General features: G+C 27.9%; 1 protein-coding gene across 27 annotated transcripts in view; it reads left to right on the plus strand.

The window, feature by feature from the left end:
- LOC145303571 (uncharacterized) overlaps positions 1-609 on the plus strand; it is a 612,784-nt gene extending 612,175 nt beyond the window's left edge. For all 27 annotated transcript variants that reach the window (XM_080145085.1, XM_080145093.1, XM_080145097.1 and 24 more), the window contains one exon: positions 275-609. In XM_080145085.1, coding sequence (XP_080001211.1) covers positions 275-424 — 150 coding nt within the window. In that variant the 3' untranslated portion in view covers positions 425-609. The remainder of the gene's footprint in view (positions 1-274) is intronic.
- The last annotated feature ends 17,565 nt before the right edge of the window (positions 610-18,174 follow it).

Consider the following 18,174-nt stretch of genomic DNA (forward strand, 5'->3'; position numbering starts at 1 on the left):
TCTTCAGAATTAAAAGAAAAATGATCCATTCAAGCAGAATAATAAAAAAAAAGAAGGCATTATTTTTGGAACTTCTCTTGTATTATTTTTTATTTAATATTTATAAAGCTTTAGAATGTTTAATTTAGGTGGGATGGGACTGTTTAAGTTATGTCATTTAAAACCTAACTCCCTTCCTCCAGTGCATTTTTATCATAAACTGCTTTGTTGTGCAAATTTATTCGTTCTTTATTCATTCACTTTTTTCTTTCCTCTTCTTTCGTGTCTCTTGAAGGCTTTGGGCGTGAACAGTAGTAATGACCGGACGATGATCAAGAAGAAGATAAAAGAGCTGAAGTCGGCCATGGAGAAGGAGCGAAAACAGATGGAGAAGGAACGCAAAGCAAAGGAGAAAGAGCAGAAGAAATTATTAAAGAAGAAATAAGAAATATAAAAGTGTTGGGAGGGATTTTAAAAAATGATAACCATCTTAAATGTACTCTTTAGTACTTAAAAAAAAAAAAAAAAAATTCATTGATCACTTAGAAAATATATGCAATGATATAAATATCGCAACTTAAAAAAAATTATCAAGTGTTTAAAAAAACAAAAAAATGAAAAAGAAATAATCATACTTTCCCCACCACACTCATTTCCTCCTATCTGGAAATGAACCCATTTGATTCACATTGTATGTGTTTCATTGTTTCTGGCATATCGAAGAACTCTACTCCATTTTTATTTCTTCCTTAGTGTACAGAACTTTCCTGAGGAAGTATTTGGGTTGCCCCATGGCATCTTGTCATAACTTACTTCCCCCCAAAAAAAACAAAAAATAATTAAAAGAAAAAAGAAAATACCCAAATAACATGAAAATAAAATCATCTTTGTACCACCGCTACCGCCATCTGTGATCCAAAACTAAAAACGAAAGGCATAACATTAAACATTTTGGGGTGGGTAGGGAAATCAACTTAAAACAAACAAAAAAAAATGAACAAAAGATTCACAAAATGGTATCAAAGTTACAAAAGAAAAAAAACAAGGGAGCTAACTCTGAACAAAAAAAAAAACAAACAAAACCCATTTCTTCATTTGGTTCCTTTACTGTTTTTCTTCTCCACCAAGTGGCCTGATTTGAATCAGCTGCAGTTCTCTCCCTTTCCAATCAGGTGTGTGTGCGCATGTACATGTATATGTTAATATGTATATTTTTTCTTGTGGATTTTTTTTTGTGTTTTTTTTTTTTTAAACAAAGGAAATATAAAGGGAGTAATTTATTTTGAGGGCTGTCTCATAACAACCACCACCATTTTATTATATTCATTTTTCCATCCCATTCTTGGTTTCTATTAAGTGAAAAAATAAGTATTGTTTTAATGTTAACTATATTAATGCTTTAAAGTTATGAGAAAAAATATCTCTGGTTGGTAATAAATAAAAAGACTAACTTTATTCTAATGTTATTTTCAAATTGAGAGAAGACACAGTCGCTATTGTACTTATTTTGTTTAAATTTTTATTTTGGATTCCATCTTGTTGCTTTTTATTACTGCATTTTTTTTTTTCATTATTCACTTTTTAAACAAAATTTTTTTAAACAAGTCAAACACTTACTACAAGTGACATAACAACCATTATAAGCACCCAGAGTAAGGTAAATATTGTTACTCTCCCCTAACCAGTAGACTATTATCATTTTTCCAGAGACCCTACCACCATTACAGTGTTAAATATAATAAAAAAATAAATTTACTGCTTGTATATTCATTATTACTGCTTTAATACTAGTGCGACAGATGAGTTATGATCATTTTATTTTCAGGCTATTATCTTCATCAGTGTTAATATTTATGTACACACACATATATATATATATATATAATGCTAAGGACAACAGTCACCTTTTTTTTTTTACAATCCAGTTTTAGTATTTAGGATGCTGTGAGTGTCCAATGTCTTGCATCTTGCTTTCCATGCAGTCCAGTCTAAGGTTTGACATCAGCCAGATTGCATGTGGTCTATCACTTCTTTACACACTTTAACTATGTCTCCCTCAGTTATTTAATATCTGGGATGGATAGCTTCACGCATTATAGTGTTGATGCAAGTATTGACACGCTGTACGTGGCTGAACAGCATGAGACGCTGAATGCATAAGATATCCATAATAGCAAGTTGATTGGAGCACAAGTGATGAGATCTTTGCTAGTTTTCAGTAACGCCTACCTAATCATAGCACAATCATTATGCCAAAGGGGGGGGAACTGTATAAAATGCTGTACTTGTAGGGGAAATTGTTAATATTCCAAATATGTATATTTATTACATAATTGTTCTAATATTTTTTTACGTTGGAGTTTGGAATGGAGTCAGCAGTCAGTATTTATTTTTGATATTGATTTTTCATTATGGATCATTCTTTATATATGGCACAACCTAAAATTGTGTATCAACTCGATTCTGTGGTCCATATTTTGAACAAGCATAAATGAAATGATGGAAAGACAAAAATTAATTGAAGATTACAAAACTCTTCCCTCAGTATTGAGTCTTTGAGGAGTATAGAGTAACTCATTTGTTACCGTTACTCTCTGGTCCATTCTGACAGAGTGGTATGTCCTGTCAGGATCCCAACTATAGATTAAATAGAATCTCTATTTGGTAGAACATAAAATTGCATCCAGTTGTATATGCATAATTTAACATGAATGACATGTTAACACAAAGACCATTTAATAAATATTTTCCTATTAAAACTTGAAACATAAAAACTTTTATAAAAATGACTGGATTCAACACTAAATGACATGAAACGGTTTGATATGCTATAAAAACAAAACAAATAACTTTGTTTCATCATTAATTTTACTAACTCGATTGATTATGGTTTTGGTCTTGGAAAATGGAATGCGATGGGGTTTTTTTTTTTTCTATAACAGAAAAAAATAAGTGATAAAAAGCAACAAGAATACAATAATCAAATTAGTCGATACTTTTGCTGTCAAATTATATAATCAAATTAAGCTTTTTATTTAAGTTGGCTAACAATAATTTTAAAAAATATCTTTACATATTTTGGTGGTTGTTTCAATTAATACACAAGTAAAATATGACAGTTCAAAAACAAAACAAAACCAGGAAACTATCTGATACATTTATGTATCGGACAAAACTATTTGTGCACACCAAAGATCGAGTAGAATTTAAATAATAAATATTTCTTACTCTATTTTTTTCCACTTATACATTGAAATGATGCCATTATGCATCTTAAAGCCAAGCATATTGTACAAGATTATCTCACTTCTAATATAAAAGTCGCACAGTCTTATCCTTTAGAGTTTGTTAATTACAAACTATAAAATAATTTTAATTTTTACTAAAATTTTCAATAAGTTTTGCTGCACACAAATAATTTTACCTGATATATAAGTATATCAAATACTTTTCTTATTTTATTTTGAACGGCCATATTTCAGTTGTGTATTAATTGAAACAAACACTGAGATTTGAACCCTGTTTAAATGTATATGCAATGTTTCTTTATTATCACAATATTTGAAGGAACCAACCTCCACCATTTTCTTTTTTGTATTTTTTATTTTTTTGTCTCATAAGTGGAAATATGCTTTTGTTTTTTCATGCATTTATTTTTTTGTTTAAAAAAGAAAAAAAAAAAGAGGTCTTGCAAGCATTTCTATAAAATCATTTTCTTTAAGGTGTAATAGCTTTTTCTACTTTGTTATTCCATTATAAATATGTAACAAAATTTATGTTTGCCTTATGAAAACCTTACAAATGCAATGGCTCAAATAGAAAAGAAATTTGTTCAGGAAAATTTGTAAAAGAAATTAATGAAAGCTATAAATTCTTTTGAAAGTCGTGTTATCTTATTGATAATTTAAGGTTTATATAAAATAAAATATTGAAAAATACATATATATTAGTACTTAATTCATATTGTGGGAAGGATATTAATATTTGTTTTTTTTGTTTTGTTTTTTGAGCGGGTCCATAGTTTCTATATTTTCTTATTCTGAATTCCACATTTATAGGTTTATTTTTCTAGTTATTGTAAGCAAAAGTATGTAAGCAAGAATAAAATAAAATTTTCTCGAGCAAATAAGAAAATCAGTCATAACATATAACTAATATGCAATTTAAAATGTAATCCAAGGAAATTAATTTTATTTTTACTGAGATGAAAATGTTTTAAATTACATGGCTGAAATAAATTCATAGAATAATTTGAAAATCGTTTTAGTCACTTGTTTCCATTAAAAGTTTAATAAAATACTCTAAATATTATTTATTTTTGTTTATGTAATTATGTGTGTGTAAATATAAGTGTGATTTGTAAAATTAGAAAAAAAAGCATTAACTTATTTAAGATAGTTACTTAAAAAGAAAAATTTAATGAATACATTTAAGTTTCTAAATCCTATTAAAAAAAATAAATCATAATTTTGAAAAAATCAACTAGGATGCAATTGCCTTTGATTAATAAATCAGAGGCAATTGTATCAAAAAAATCTTTTTAAATGAAAGTAAAAGGACTTTTCAGCAATGGCGAGTAAATGCGACTTACTATTAAGAAAGATCATTATTCAAGTCTTCACTTGTATTAAATGTAAAAAAAAAAAAAGAAAAATATTTACCCAAGTTTTATCAAAACATTTTCCTGTTTCTACAGTAATTGCATTTATCTCTAACGTAATGATGGCATATCAGATGAACCTCCTCCCTCATTTTGCCAAGGCGTATTTCAGGGAGGGGAAACAAGTTTCTTGCATATTTAAGCATTTAGTGTTTAAAAATGCACTGGGGGATAAAAAAAATTAAGCCTTCTGGAGGCCTCTGCTTCATATAAGATGCAGGTTATATTTTAATATTTATTTTATTTTTATCTTTTATGCCATTGACGAGATTTTATAATTTTATACAAATACTAGGTATTTGGTCACAACCAGTATTTATTCTATTTTGGTTTTATTTGAAACTTCATCAACAGGGATTTGTTAAGAAATCTTTTCAGAATAACTAAAAATAAGTCACTTTACTTCTCTATATTATCCTTATTCATTTTTTTTTGTTTAAAAACAAATTAATTTCACTTTCATTGCACATCCCTAGATATATATCTATTCAGAAATTCTTCTTGCACAATTAAACATTGCTCTTTACTTCTATATTATCTTTATGAATAATGTAGAAGTAAAACGATTTATTATTTCCCTATCTAATTTACGTATGTGTTTATGGTGTGTACAAACACTATATAAATTACCTGAAAAAGACTCTTTTTCTAAACTGGTAAAAAACGGTTGAATCAACACATGAGAGAGAAATATATAGTTAAGTGAGAGATGGCTGACTTATTCAGTTAATTAGAATTTATGGCTGATTAATAGAATTAAAATGTCTTTATTTTTTCTCAGACTCATAACTAAGGAATATTTTAACATGGTTTTTGTGTTGATAAAGTAAATATAAAAAGAAAACCTTCAAGGAAACAAATGTTGATTAACTCAGCTTTAATAATCTATTATACCTAGGGCAGTTGTCTGTTCGTGTGTATATTCACTTAATAGTCAGAGACTATATTTTGTGTAATATATTCTTTTATGGGTTAATAGGGACACAGTTAGTGGGGTGGGTCATTTATTTATTTTGTATTATTTATTTTTCATGGATCAACAGGAACACAGTGGGCGGTGGGTATTGACTTTTGGTATGACATAATTGATTTTGTCTTGATATTTGAAAATGTATTGTACCTTTATAGAGAGTGATAGAGAGAGGTTTTCAAAGAAAGATGTTACACACATTTTAACTCTTCTACTTTGCTGTCGATATCCTTGGGAAACACTGGATAAATAAAATGTATTATTCTTGAATGTTTTTTGTTTAACCCTTTATGACGTGAATTGTGATGTAGATAATTAAAAAAACTATTAATTTTATGACCTGAATTATGATGTAGATGATTAAGAAAAATATTTATTGCTAGTTTAAAGGATAATGATACTATGATTGTCTTCAAACTGAAAAAATTATGAAGTTCAGTAGTTAAACTACCACTGAGAATTTCATAAAATTACCTTGATTATTATCCATAGTACTTGAAAAAAAGATGTTTACGACAAACGAAATCCATCACTCTCTTAGTCAGATGTCGGCATACTGAATGTAAGCAATGGACAGTTGCGATCTAGAGGAAGCTGCATCCACCCACATATTGAATTATTTACAAGGCGTATTTGAATCAATTCCCACTTTATTTATGCCATTATATTCATTTATTTATGACTGAACAAATTCGTTTAACCAGGTCATAAAGGATTAAAGATAAGAAATTTGTAGTTGATCTTAGATTTTTCATTATATATAAAAAAAAAAAATTATTTTGATTCTGTTGGTAGTTGGATTTTATTATAAACTCGTGTTCCCATGACGAACTGTGTTTATCTTCATGACATTTAAATTTTGTTGTTACGCTTTTGACATTTGAGTATTGAGCAAAAACGTTTTCTTTTTAATACAAGAAATTTGTATATTATATTTCTCTTAGTCTGTCTGTTCCACTTTTTGGGGGGGGGACTACTGGGACAATCTGGTTGAAATTTTGTATGGATTTTTTTTTTTTTTTGAGATTCAACAAACTAGGTAGTATGGTATCTGTTTGATGCACTGTTAGTTATTAATAGTGATTAGTATTTAATGCAAAAATGGGTACAAATTAATCACCTTTAACCATCAATTTGGCATGAAGCACTCATTTCGAGTCGTCGGGTTATAATTTTTGTACGTTTTTAATGGATTAAAATATCTAATAGTACATATTTAAATAATCAATCAAAGGGATTTGTATTTGTTTACTACTTAGAAGAGATTGAGACTACTGTATCCGTCAATATAAATTATCTTATTCAAACAATGTTATTTTTTATAATGATAATATTTTTCTTTAAAATCCCAGTTATGACTTGATTATAATTATTACTGCACATATAAAAAAATGCTTTTCTTTGATATATTGAAATAAATTTTTGGACACTTAAATAACTGATTTAGTTACATCTCAAACAACAATTGTATTTTCATTATGTCTAAAAACTTTTAACATTGGTACATCTTGGCAAAACAATACTAAATTTATTTTGGCAGCACAATTAGCCGAATTGTGACCATTCAAACTTTATTGGAAATTAGAAAGTTTGCCGTATCGTGTCAAAATCCAAATTTCAAAGTCTTTAACTAAAATTGCCGGCTTTGAACAAGAGCTTATGTGACATAAAACAAAGGTAGCTTTTAAATAGTATTAAGCTTTTGAGGTTTTATTACCACAGTGATACTATTAAAGTACAGGATGGGGCAGGGTCTAGTGTGATTGCAAGAATTAGGAGTGGATGAAGTAAGTTGAGGAAACTTCTGTCATTACTAACCAACAGAGCATTACCATTGTCAACCAAGGAAAGAGTTTATCAATCGTGTGCACACAATGTGATGATGTATAGAAGTGAAATCTAGCCAGTGAAGGTTGAGGACATGCATTGCATGGAGAGAAATGATATGAAAATGATACAGTGAATGTGTAATATGAATCTTAAAGACACTTAAAGAAACAAAATGATCTCGAGGGAAGATTAAATCTCAACATTATAGGGAGATTTGGGCAGAAGTGTAACCGTTAATGGTATGGTCATGTTGAAAGAATGGATGCGAGTTCTTGTAGAACAGTTTAGGTAGCAAGTCCAGTTCAAAAGAAAAACAAATAATGTGTGATAACTTGAATAGAAAAATGTCCATGACGGGAAAGAGGTTTATCAAAAAATTTTCTTAGTAAGGAACTGTGCTGTGTGCTTAGAAGACTAGCACTTCATTTGTTATTCATCTTTTAGTTATCTCTTTCTGTCATGCTTACTGAGATATCAAATGAATTAAAGAAAACCTATTTTACCTATATATACATACATATATATATATATATATATACACACACACTATCCAGACATCCGATATTGCTCAGTCATAAAATACACTTAAATGATATTATAATTCTTGCAAATTTCGTATTTATTATTATACAGTCAATTCTCTATTGATTATTATATTGTACCCAATATATTGTAATGATTTCAAAAGTAAAAAAAATAAAATAATGGCTTAGTGCCATCAGGTAGAAACAAAACCAAAACACATAGTGTTCCAACCTTAGTTGTCACTGTTTGAGCTATCATTATATACATAAGAAATAGTTAAAAATGAACCAACTTTAATGTATAAATGTATATATTTGGGCATATGTACGAGAGCACTTCAAGTCAACTTACACGTGCCAATTTTCAATTTTGATCCCTTGGCAGCTATTTTTACCAGCTAAAAACTATAAAAGAACGGCTCCACAAAATGTAATAATTTGACTTGCCTTGTACCGCTCTGCGATCTTGTCTCTGAAGAGATGCAGTTTGAAAAAATGTAAAGACATATACACACGCACAGACATAGTGAGTTTTGGTAAAATATATATGATGACAAAAATATATTTGTATACTTCAGATCGATTTAATTAGGAATCAGTTTCTAGAAAGCAAAGATGAAGCTCAATATTACAATTTTTAAATATCCGCTAGAGTTATTAAGTATTAAATCAGCCTTATATCATTCTTTAATTTAATAAGTTCAGAACAAAATAACTTTTCCACATGTTTCTCGGGGAGTCAGTGGGAGTCATGGGTAATCCAAGCTTCTATAACCAACTCGACTTCGTTAGAAAGGTGAAGAGATGACACGTGTGTGTGATTAGCATGCTTTAATGTGTGTTTTGCTAAAGATGACTTATGTTTGCAAGGAACGCTGCTTTGATAGTTTTAGAGAGTTGATATTTGTTTTTAAAAATTGGACCCCACCCCCACCCCTTTGCATTTGTAATCAAAACAGAACAGAAAATATGCTAATTATATCTTTTTAAAATAAAGTTATTAAAAAAAGATGTCTTATGTAAATTATAGCCTTGGCTTGCATCTGTGAAAGAAATAAGGTTGAAGATGAAATGAAATAACTTGGATACTGTTCAAAAGGAAATACCACTACTACTAGTAATAATGGATACTGTTCAAAAGGAAATACCACTACTACTAGTAATAATGTCTAATTTAAGTTAAGACTGGATATGAAATCAAATATTTTATGCATAAGTGCCAAAGAAAATGTTTTTGTGCCAATCAGTTTTCTCTTGTTTCTATGTTTTCGTGAAGAGAAATCGACTTTTGGATTCTTATAAATAAAAGGAAAGACAAATTTTCTTTGGGTTTGTTTTTTTTTATGGTGCAGGGTTTAATGTAAAATTTATCCACTCATAAAGATTTCCAAGTAATAAAGGAATAGCCATTACTATTTTTAATAATTGAAAAAAAGAGTTACTCCTACCAGACATTTTTTTTATCACCCAATCACCCTCATAAAAAGTAGAAGAATAATATAAAATGGTACCATACTAGAAAAGGTTATATATTATACTTGCAGATATAGAGAACCCATGTCTACTTTAGCACTCGAACCTGAACTCATGTTACCATATTTATTTTTTAATTTTTGTAATCTATATAATAAAGTAAAGTCAATTTTTCTTTTATTTCAAAGACCATTATAGCTTTCAGAAACAAAATTATTTTTATGCTAATCCAATTCTACTAGCCACTTAGACCAATTCATGATGTGTATTTTCAGAAAATGTGTCCATTTCATTCTCTTTCAAATTTTCTTACATTTTTTTCCTGCTTAACAACTTCTCCAAATATGGTAATTTACAGAGGAGATTGAAGGCTATGTGACTCTCACACTAATATCTATCACTAGCGACCATCTTGAAAAAAAGAAAAAATTTAATCGCCATTTTGATTGACAAAATCAATTAAGTGAAAGTAATGAAATAGATTTTGAAATAACAAAACTTACAAATAGTTTCCAAAAGTTTTAAATTGTGCAGATAGATAGAATATAATTTTTTTTTTTTTTTTTTTTAGGCAACAATCACTTGTTATATATTTGTTTCTCTCTTTTCCCATTTTTTTTTTTTTTACTTTGTTAATTATACTACACTTTTGCCTGAATTTCTTTGATTAGCTTGTTTGGCTTAAAGCCTCGTTTGTTGAGCAGAGCCGTAATCCTATGACTTGCATAGCTATGGCATCCATCTACGATTGGCAAGCATTTTGCATCCCAACAATTTTCTTTACACTGTAGAGTCGCATTCTAATAGCAGGTTTTGAAGACGTAAAGATAAAAGGTGTGGGGTGGGGGGGGGCGCATCTTCCTAGGTCAGATTAAACTAAATATCTGTTTTGGTCAATCTCGGGCATTTATTATTTTAAAAGGAATATTATAAAAAGCAGTAAATTGCAGTTTCATGTAGAAAACACCATAGTATTTCCTGCTAAAAATATCTTTTTAACCACAGGATTTTTATTTTCTAATGAGGAAATTTCTGACTTGAATTAAAATTTAAAGAAAAAGTAATATTATCACTGTTTTGCATTCTTAAATTAAAGGATCAAAACGAAATTTTTCAAATGCGTCCATGAATCAGTTTAAATAATTATGAAGAATGAAGTAAATTTAAATAAATGAAATAATTGCTATTTTTTTTTTTTTTTTTGTTATTTTTATAAAACTACAAAAAATATATATTAATGCATTCCAGACCCACCTGTGATAGATGAAAGAATGCATAGTAAAAGCTAGATATTTAATTCAATGTATTTAAATTTCTTTTAAGCTATTATACATCTGTTATCTTCCAAATTTTCAACTCCAACAACAAAAAGATACTACAACGTAGGAAAATATTTGCAATATTAAATTGGATATATAAGATCTAAAAACTACAATATAATGAAGCCATGATATTAAGAACATATGTATTATGATGGTTAAGTGTTTTGGGAGCTAGATTATTTTGTTTTTAGTTCAAGTTTGAAGTTCTGTAATTAAATTAAATAAATAGAACAAATCAATTGATTTGAACCAATGCATTCATTAACTTTTTAAAAGTATTTCTCTTAGAATAAAAGTTCAGATGTTTCTCAATGTTTAAGTCTTTTTATTTGTGGCTTTCTCTCTTAGAGGAAAATAAAGTCCCTCTTTTTCAAGCAATTCCCAATTTCTTTCTTTTCAGAGTTCTTCTTTTTAAATGAACGTGTGAGTATGTCTGTCTGTCTCTCTTTCTCTTTTATGCCTCAAAGTTTGGATTTTTTTTCTCTCTTCTATTTTGCCTTCTTTGTGTGTGCCTGTGCCATTGTATGTTGCACTCAGCCATTTTTAATTTCAATATAAATTCCAGCAGCTGCCATTTTGTTTTTCTATCATTTTGCTGAATCACGCTTAAAAAAATTTGTTGCATTTGTCTTACTCTTGTCTCATCAGCCTCACAATTTCAAACAATAAGATTTTATTATTTGTCATCTTTATAGGATACATTTTTAATCTATTTAGCATTATTTGTTGTTGAATTTCAAGCTTTGAAATGAGGAATTGTCTTTCTTTTTCTCTTAAAAATTTTGATTATATCCGTATTTAATCACTCAAATTTAAAGTGACTGATTTATAGCAAGTTGAATCATACACAGGAGATGTTCAATCAATATTTTCTTTTAGAAAAAACGTCAGACCTGATGATACTCTTTTTAGAATGCTTGTGGAGATATATTGAAATTGTATAAAAAATATACATTTGAAATTTTAAATGACAAATGAATTTAATATCTTTCAATATTTAATTTTATGTTAGTTTCACACATAATAACAGAACATTAATTTTTAAATTTTTTTATTTGATTTCAACTAAATAAATGCTGAGTTAACTCGCTTTTTTGGTCTTATCTTAATATTTTCTTTTTATAAAAAAATTGTCTTTGCATTCTGTCTTCTCCATTCAAAACAGCACTTGAACTTGAAAACTGTAGAAGCTATAGTATATATATATATATATATATATATATATATATATATATATATATATATATAGTGTGTTAATTTACATTTATGCAGTAGGCAGGGTCGAAAAAAGAACTATTTTGGATCTGTATTGCTGACCTGTCAACTTTTAGGTTGAGCATTTTTTCTAAAAGTAAATATTGATAAAGGTCTGGATACAATTCAACTATAACATGGAATAGTGCTCAAACCGATTTCACTGCCAATGATTGTGACTAAAATAGGATTTAAAAACTTTTTCCCTGTTTCATTTTATTTTATTGATTTCCCTTTTTCTATTTTAAAGGTTATAGATGTCATAATCACAGCTACAGTGTTTCAGCTAATTATTATCTCACCATCTTGAAACCTTTCAAAGCCAATAATAATCTTCCAGCTGCCAAACAGGAATTTTAATCATATTTATATTCAGTTTACAAGATCGAAAATTGGGTGATTGTGCAGGTTAGTTACCAGGAAAAATAGGTAGTGCCAAACAAAAGAATTATTCAACTAATATCAAAGACAATAGAAGTTACTTTTATATCATCACTTTTTTGTGTTTTTAAAGTTTTTGAAAGCGTTTTTATTTCAACAAGATTTCTTTCAAATCCCCTTACAATAGACATAAGATTAAAAATGGCCAACTCAACTTTGACGAACATCTACAAAGTCTGATTATTTTTTCTTTTTCATCCTTATTCTCCTTTTAATTTGATAGAAAAGTAAACTTTATTGCGTTAAAGGAAATTGTATTTTTCTTTTTCGTCCAAGAAGTCAAAAACCTCATTATTTGGAAATGTCCTCTGGTAAGTCGTTTTGGATTTTGCATCTAATGTACAGTGATTTAAAGAAACATTTGAATTGAAATTAAAAATTGCTTTAAGACTTGAAAACACAAACCGGCAGATAGGTAGAAAAGTAATTTTTATCGTTTTTGTAGAAATATATATATATAACATGCTTTTTTATTGTGTTAACTAAACTAGTTGCCAAATACACACTACTAAATTTTATGTACTCTCACAAATGACCATTATTATGAAACAAATTAATGGTCACTTGGTTTATCTGCTGTCTACTTATAAATATAAACTCAATTCTATTTAAATATCATCTGCACTTTATTTGGTGTACATTTTTTTTTATAAAATTATGGCAGGGAATTAAAAAAAAAACTGATTATCAAATACTATATTTTTAAAATATCCTTCTGGGCAACTATTTTTTAGGTTTTAAGTCATTATCAAAATTCACTCCAATATATTTTTGTTCTAATTCAAACTAACTTAATTTCAATGACTTCTGAAAAATATTTGAACTCTTTTCCGTTTTAACCAATGAAGATTTAAGGATTTTTGCAAGCTTGTTCAATTTTTTTTAATTTGTACGGTTTCATTTTTCTTTTTTCTTTTTTTCCTGAACAAATCTTTAATAAGGAATGCAAAAAAAAAAAATAAAATAAAACATAAACTGAGGTGGGTGGGGAAAAAAACGACAACAAAAATATTGCCTTTTTATGATTACAAAAAACTGTTGGCTATAATTTTTCATACAAAGTGTTTAAAAAATCTAATTTGTTTATACGTATGAACATAAATAATATTGTGTACTATATTTGTAAACATTTTTTTACCTTTTTGTATTGTGTTGTATAGTTTATAATAGATAAAAAAAATATTTTTATTAGAAATGAATATATTACACACCTGCATTATTTTTAGTTGTCTGTGTATATATTTGAATTTACATGTTAAGTCATCTTTTTATATAAATTCTTCTGCATCATACCCACCTAACTCCCCACCCCCATCTTTGTTGAAAGATATTTTTTTTTGTATCCTTTTTTTTAAAAAAAAAAAAAGGAATAAGATGCGGATTCTTTCATGAATTGTAAAAATGGTGGGGAAAAAAATTTTTTATAAAAAATCATTTCAAATTATTGAAGCCTATTTTTTTTATTTTTATTTTTTTTTATTTTTCAAACATTTTGTATTCTTTTTCCTTTTTTGTTTGTACTTTTTTATTTAATGGAGTGCGTTGTTATGACAACCAGATCAGATTAGGAATTGAACAAAAACAAAAGAAAATTAAAATGCAGACAAATTCAAGTGATAATCCTTTGGTTATCTACCATTTTAAATAAAATGATTGTCGATAAGGATCAAGGCATTTTCTTGTTTTTGTGTTTATAATTTTCTCTTGCTGATTTATTGCACTGTATTTTATTTACATACATACAGTAAATCATCTGTCCTTTGTTTTTTATGCTTATTCCATCCTATGTTGACATAAAGCTCATACCAACTATAAATAACTGTACCCAGAATTTCAGCAGGATGCGATCCATTTCTAAATCGTAAGTTAGAAACGAAGCCACAAACATTGCAAATGGATAAATCCAGCTATTTTCATTTTTTATCTTTGTGTTTGAGGTAAGACGTTATATGAATTACTTGCAACATCGGTCATGTTTAAATGTCTGATCTGAGAAAAAAAATTGATGGCTATATAGTTTTATGTAAAAATGGAAACTAACTAAAAGTGAAACGAAATTCAAAACCAGCACACTAATCAATTGAATGAAATTGAAATGAAATATAAGAAAAATTAAAGTATTATCTAATTTAAAGAAAACTATTTTATTCAAAAGAAATTTTTTATTTCTTCTGTAATTATTAATCCAAATTTAAATCTTTAATTAAAGTATAAAAATGTTTCAAAAAAAAAAAAAAGAAAAGTATGATGCTAATTGGAGTGGTATCAGTTTAAGACAAATTTTGGATACTAAAAAACTGCTATCCACTTTAATATACTAGCAATATGCTTTCTAATACTTTTTTTGCAAAATATTTAAAAAAAAAAAATGAAAATTGATTTAAAAACTTAAATTCTTAATACAGATTTTTTTTTTTAATAAAATATTTTTCTTTTGAATAAAATATTTTAAATAATTATACAACATTTTTAGTAGTGTGTTGGTTTTGTATTTCGTTTCATTTTTAGTCAACTTCCAATTTTACATAGAACTCTATTCCATGCGCATTTTGTTTCTATTATTTTCATTACCTCTTCTGTCTTTTGTTGTTTCACTTGAACTGCATGTTAGGATCAGGGTGTTAGCAACTCTTGTCTTAGCCTATTAGCTTATTCAGCCATCAATGCCAATATGGAATACACCTTAGGCATTTTAAATGACTGGCTGCAGATGTGGCCATCCCACTTGAGACCGTATTTTGCAACATATCTCATGAATGCCTTTACAGGATGGCAATTTTCTTTATTCAATGCATTGCATGCAGGATCGTCATGGACCACATTACACGGTCATATAAATGTGATGTGTGTATTGTATATTACCTATCTCGTATACAATGGAATCCCTGCGTTTTATACAATTGTCAATAGCTGCCTAAGGACTGTGTGTGTGTATGCGCGCACACACACATAAATGGATAACAGTACAGCTACATCCCAAATTCCAAGATTTTATTCATGTTTTTATTTTTTCGTCTTTCAACATGTGAAGAAATTTCATGTTTTGCAGCAACTGTTTCATTATACGGACCCAATCAGTTATTTATATGTCAATACTGAATTTATTCATCGTAGACTCATCAGAAAACAAGAATTTATTTACCTTAGAAAGAAAAGACAAAATCGGGCACGACATTCATCAAGCTGAAAAAAATTATATAGAAAAATAATGTGTTTCTTAATTGCTGCCATTTTGAAATTTAAGGAAAAACTATTTTTAATCTTATTTTACATATTTATTAAATAATTTTCCTTGTGGTTTTAATTTACACTAAACATTTATTTTATAATTTACATTAAAAAAAAAAAAAAGCAAATTTATTTTCTAAAATATACTAATTAGGCTTATATGTCCAATGGTGTGTTGGGGTTATTTAGTACAAAATTAACTTATTGATTTTTATAGACTAAACTATACGTCGCATTATTTATTTATAATCTTATGATTTAAAATTTTTAAAAATTTATTTTTAGTGCTAATTATTTAATTCGAAGATATAAAAAATGTATAAGTTAAAAATAAAACTCCATTCGAATAATATATATTGTCTAATGTTTTATAGTTGGTTAATTCGCCTTTAACAACAATAATATTTCCGTTAAAAGTAACTCAACTGATATATTTTAACTAAATACATATTACACATGCAAATATACTTACGCACACATACATTATTATATAATATTTATTCATTAAAGATTGTTATCTTTATGATGATTTTATCATAATTATTTATTATGATTATAATAATTAGTCAATAAGCTATTAATTATATTTTATAAATTTTAACTGAAAATTAAAAATGTAGTGCTAATCATGCTTATTATATTTGGATTATTTAATTAGGTCCTAACTTTATGCTTCAACCCTTCTCCCCAAATGTTATTTATTTATATATATATATATATATATATATATATATATATATATATTTTTGTGGTCATTGACATACAGTCCTGTTTCGTTGTATCTCAACTCATCCGTGCCGCTAGACTAGCATCTCTCCAAAGCCAAGGATTGAACCTAGAACCGTCGTGTTAACAGTCGGCAGTTCTCCCACTCGACCATGGAATCGACGCCCGTAAATAACTCGTCGGAATGTCTATTTAAATAGACATCCGCCACCACTTTTATAGTGCTCAAATCGTCTGTTTGTAAACAAACAAACAACGAGCTTCGTATATATATATATATATAATATAGTTCCTCAAAACCTCTGGCCTTGATGCAGGGGAAACTAAAACTTGCTATTATGATTTCAAATGATCTGAAATAGCAAGAGGAGACTTGATTCCAAATATTTCTCATTTGTTATATCTCCCCTCTTTTGGAAATAGGGTTCGATTATGAATATCTACAATATCAAATAATCTTTATACACTGTGAAATTTACTTTATGTATGAAAACTAAAAATAACATGAAATAAAAAATATTTGGAATCAAGTTTCCCCTTGCTGTTATTTCAGATCATTTGAAACTATAGCAGAAAGTTTTAGTCCCCCTCCATCAAGGCCAGAGGTTTTGGGAAAATGTCAGATATTTTGTAATTCATATTCAAAACTAGAACAACAAATGACTATGATTGAAACATTTTATGGCTGTAAAAAAAATGCCAAAAATAGGCTCTGGATGATTCTTTTAATGTGCGACGTTAAGGGCAAATGTTACATAACCCACTATACAATTCAGGTTATTAGCTTTCCAACGAGCCTTCATTTGTTAAAATCTGAACAATAGTCGCTGAGATTTGGAACATAAAATTGCCAAAAAGGTGATATATTATATGATGGGATGATTCCAAAAAAGGTGATATATATATGATGGGATGATTCCAAAATTTTTTCCAATTCCGATCCAATTATAGATTCAGTTCTAAATTTCCGGTTCAGATTGTTTTCTATTTTATAAATATTTAATTAGAGATTTGTTGTTTTTTTTTTTTTTTTTTTTTTTTATAAATTTTTAAATTATTACATAAACCCTGGAAAATTTCCGTGTATATTTTTTCTCAAATGTTTTCCTTATAATTGATTAAAATTGCAAGACAAGAAAATATTTATTTTGATTTAAAACAAAGCCAGATTGCATCAGTTTATTGTTAGTGTACAACAGGCTCCTTGAAATTTTTCATAAACAGTTGAAAATAGTCAACGATTGGTAAGCAAAATTAAAAAACTATGTAAGAACAAAATATTAACAATGCCCCCCCCCCCATTGTTACAAAAGAATTTCTAAATAATAATGTTACTATTTAGAATACCATTTTTAACATTGTTAGGGTGTGGACATTAACTATTATGTGCCTACCTTCTATGAATTAAGTTTAAATTTTATTTTGATTATAAAAATTTGGTGGGTTATTAGATTGATTTGCCTTGCTGTAAAAACAAAATAAAAAATGAGATGCAAATAATAATAATAATAAATTTGTAGATTTACACTCTTAGCTAAATCCCCGTTCCAAAATGAAATATTACTTAAAAAAAAAAAAAAAAAACTCAATGGAAAGAAAAGCAATCATTTTAGTATTTAGTGGATGATCAGTTTTGAATATAAAATTAATGTAAAATACTCTGTAATTCTTTTTTGGGACGCCAGATTTCAATCCACTATTTTGGTTTGCCAAAAAGTATTCCAGTGCACCAAATTTCGTTCCGTCATGAAAACAAATTTCTACAGA

The sequence above is a fragment of the Euprymna scolopes genome, chromosome 19 (assembly GCF_053919585.1).
Source record: "Euprymna scolopes isolate OS-2025 chromosome 19, ASM5391958v1, whole genome shotgun sequence".
Classification (NCBI taxonomy): Eukaryota; Metazoa; Mollusca; class Cephalopoda; order Sepiida; family Sepiolidae; genus Euprymna; species Euprymna scolopes.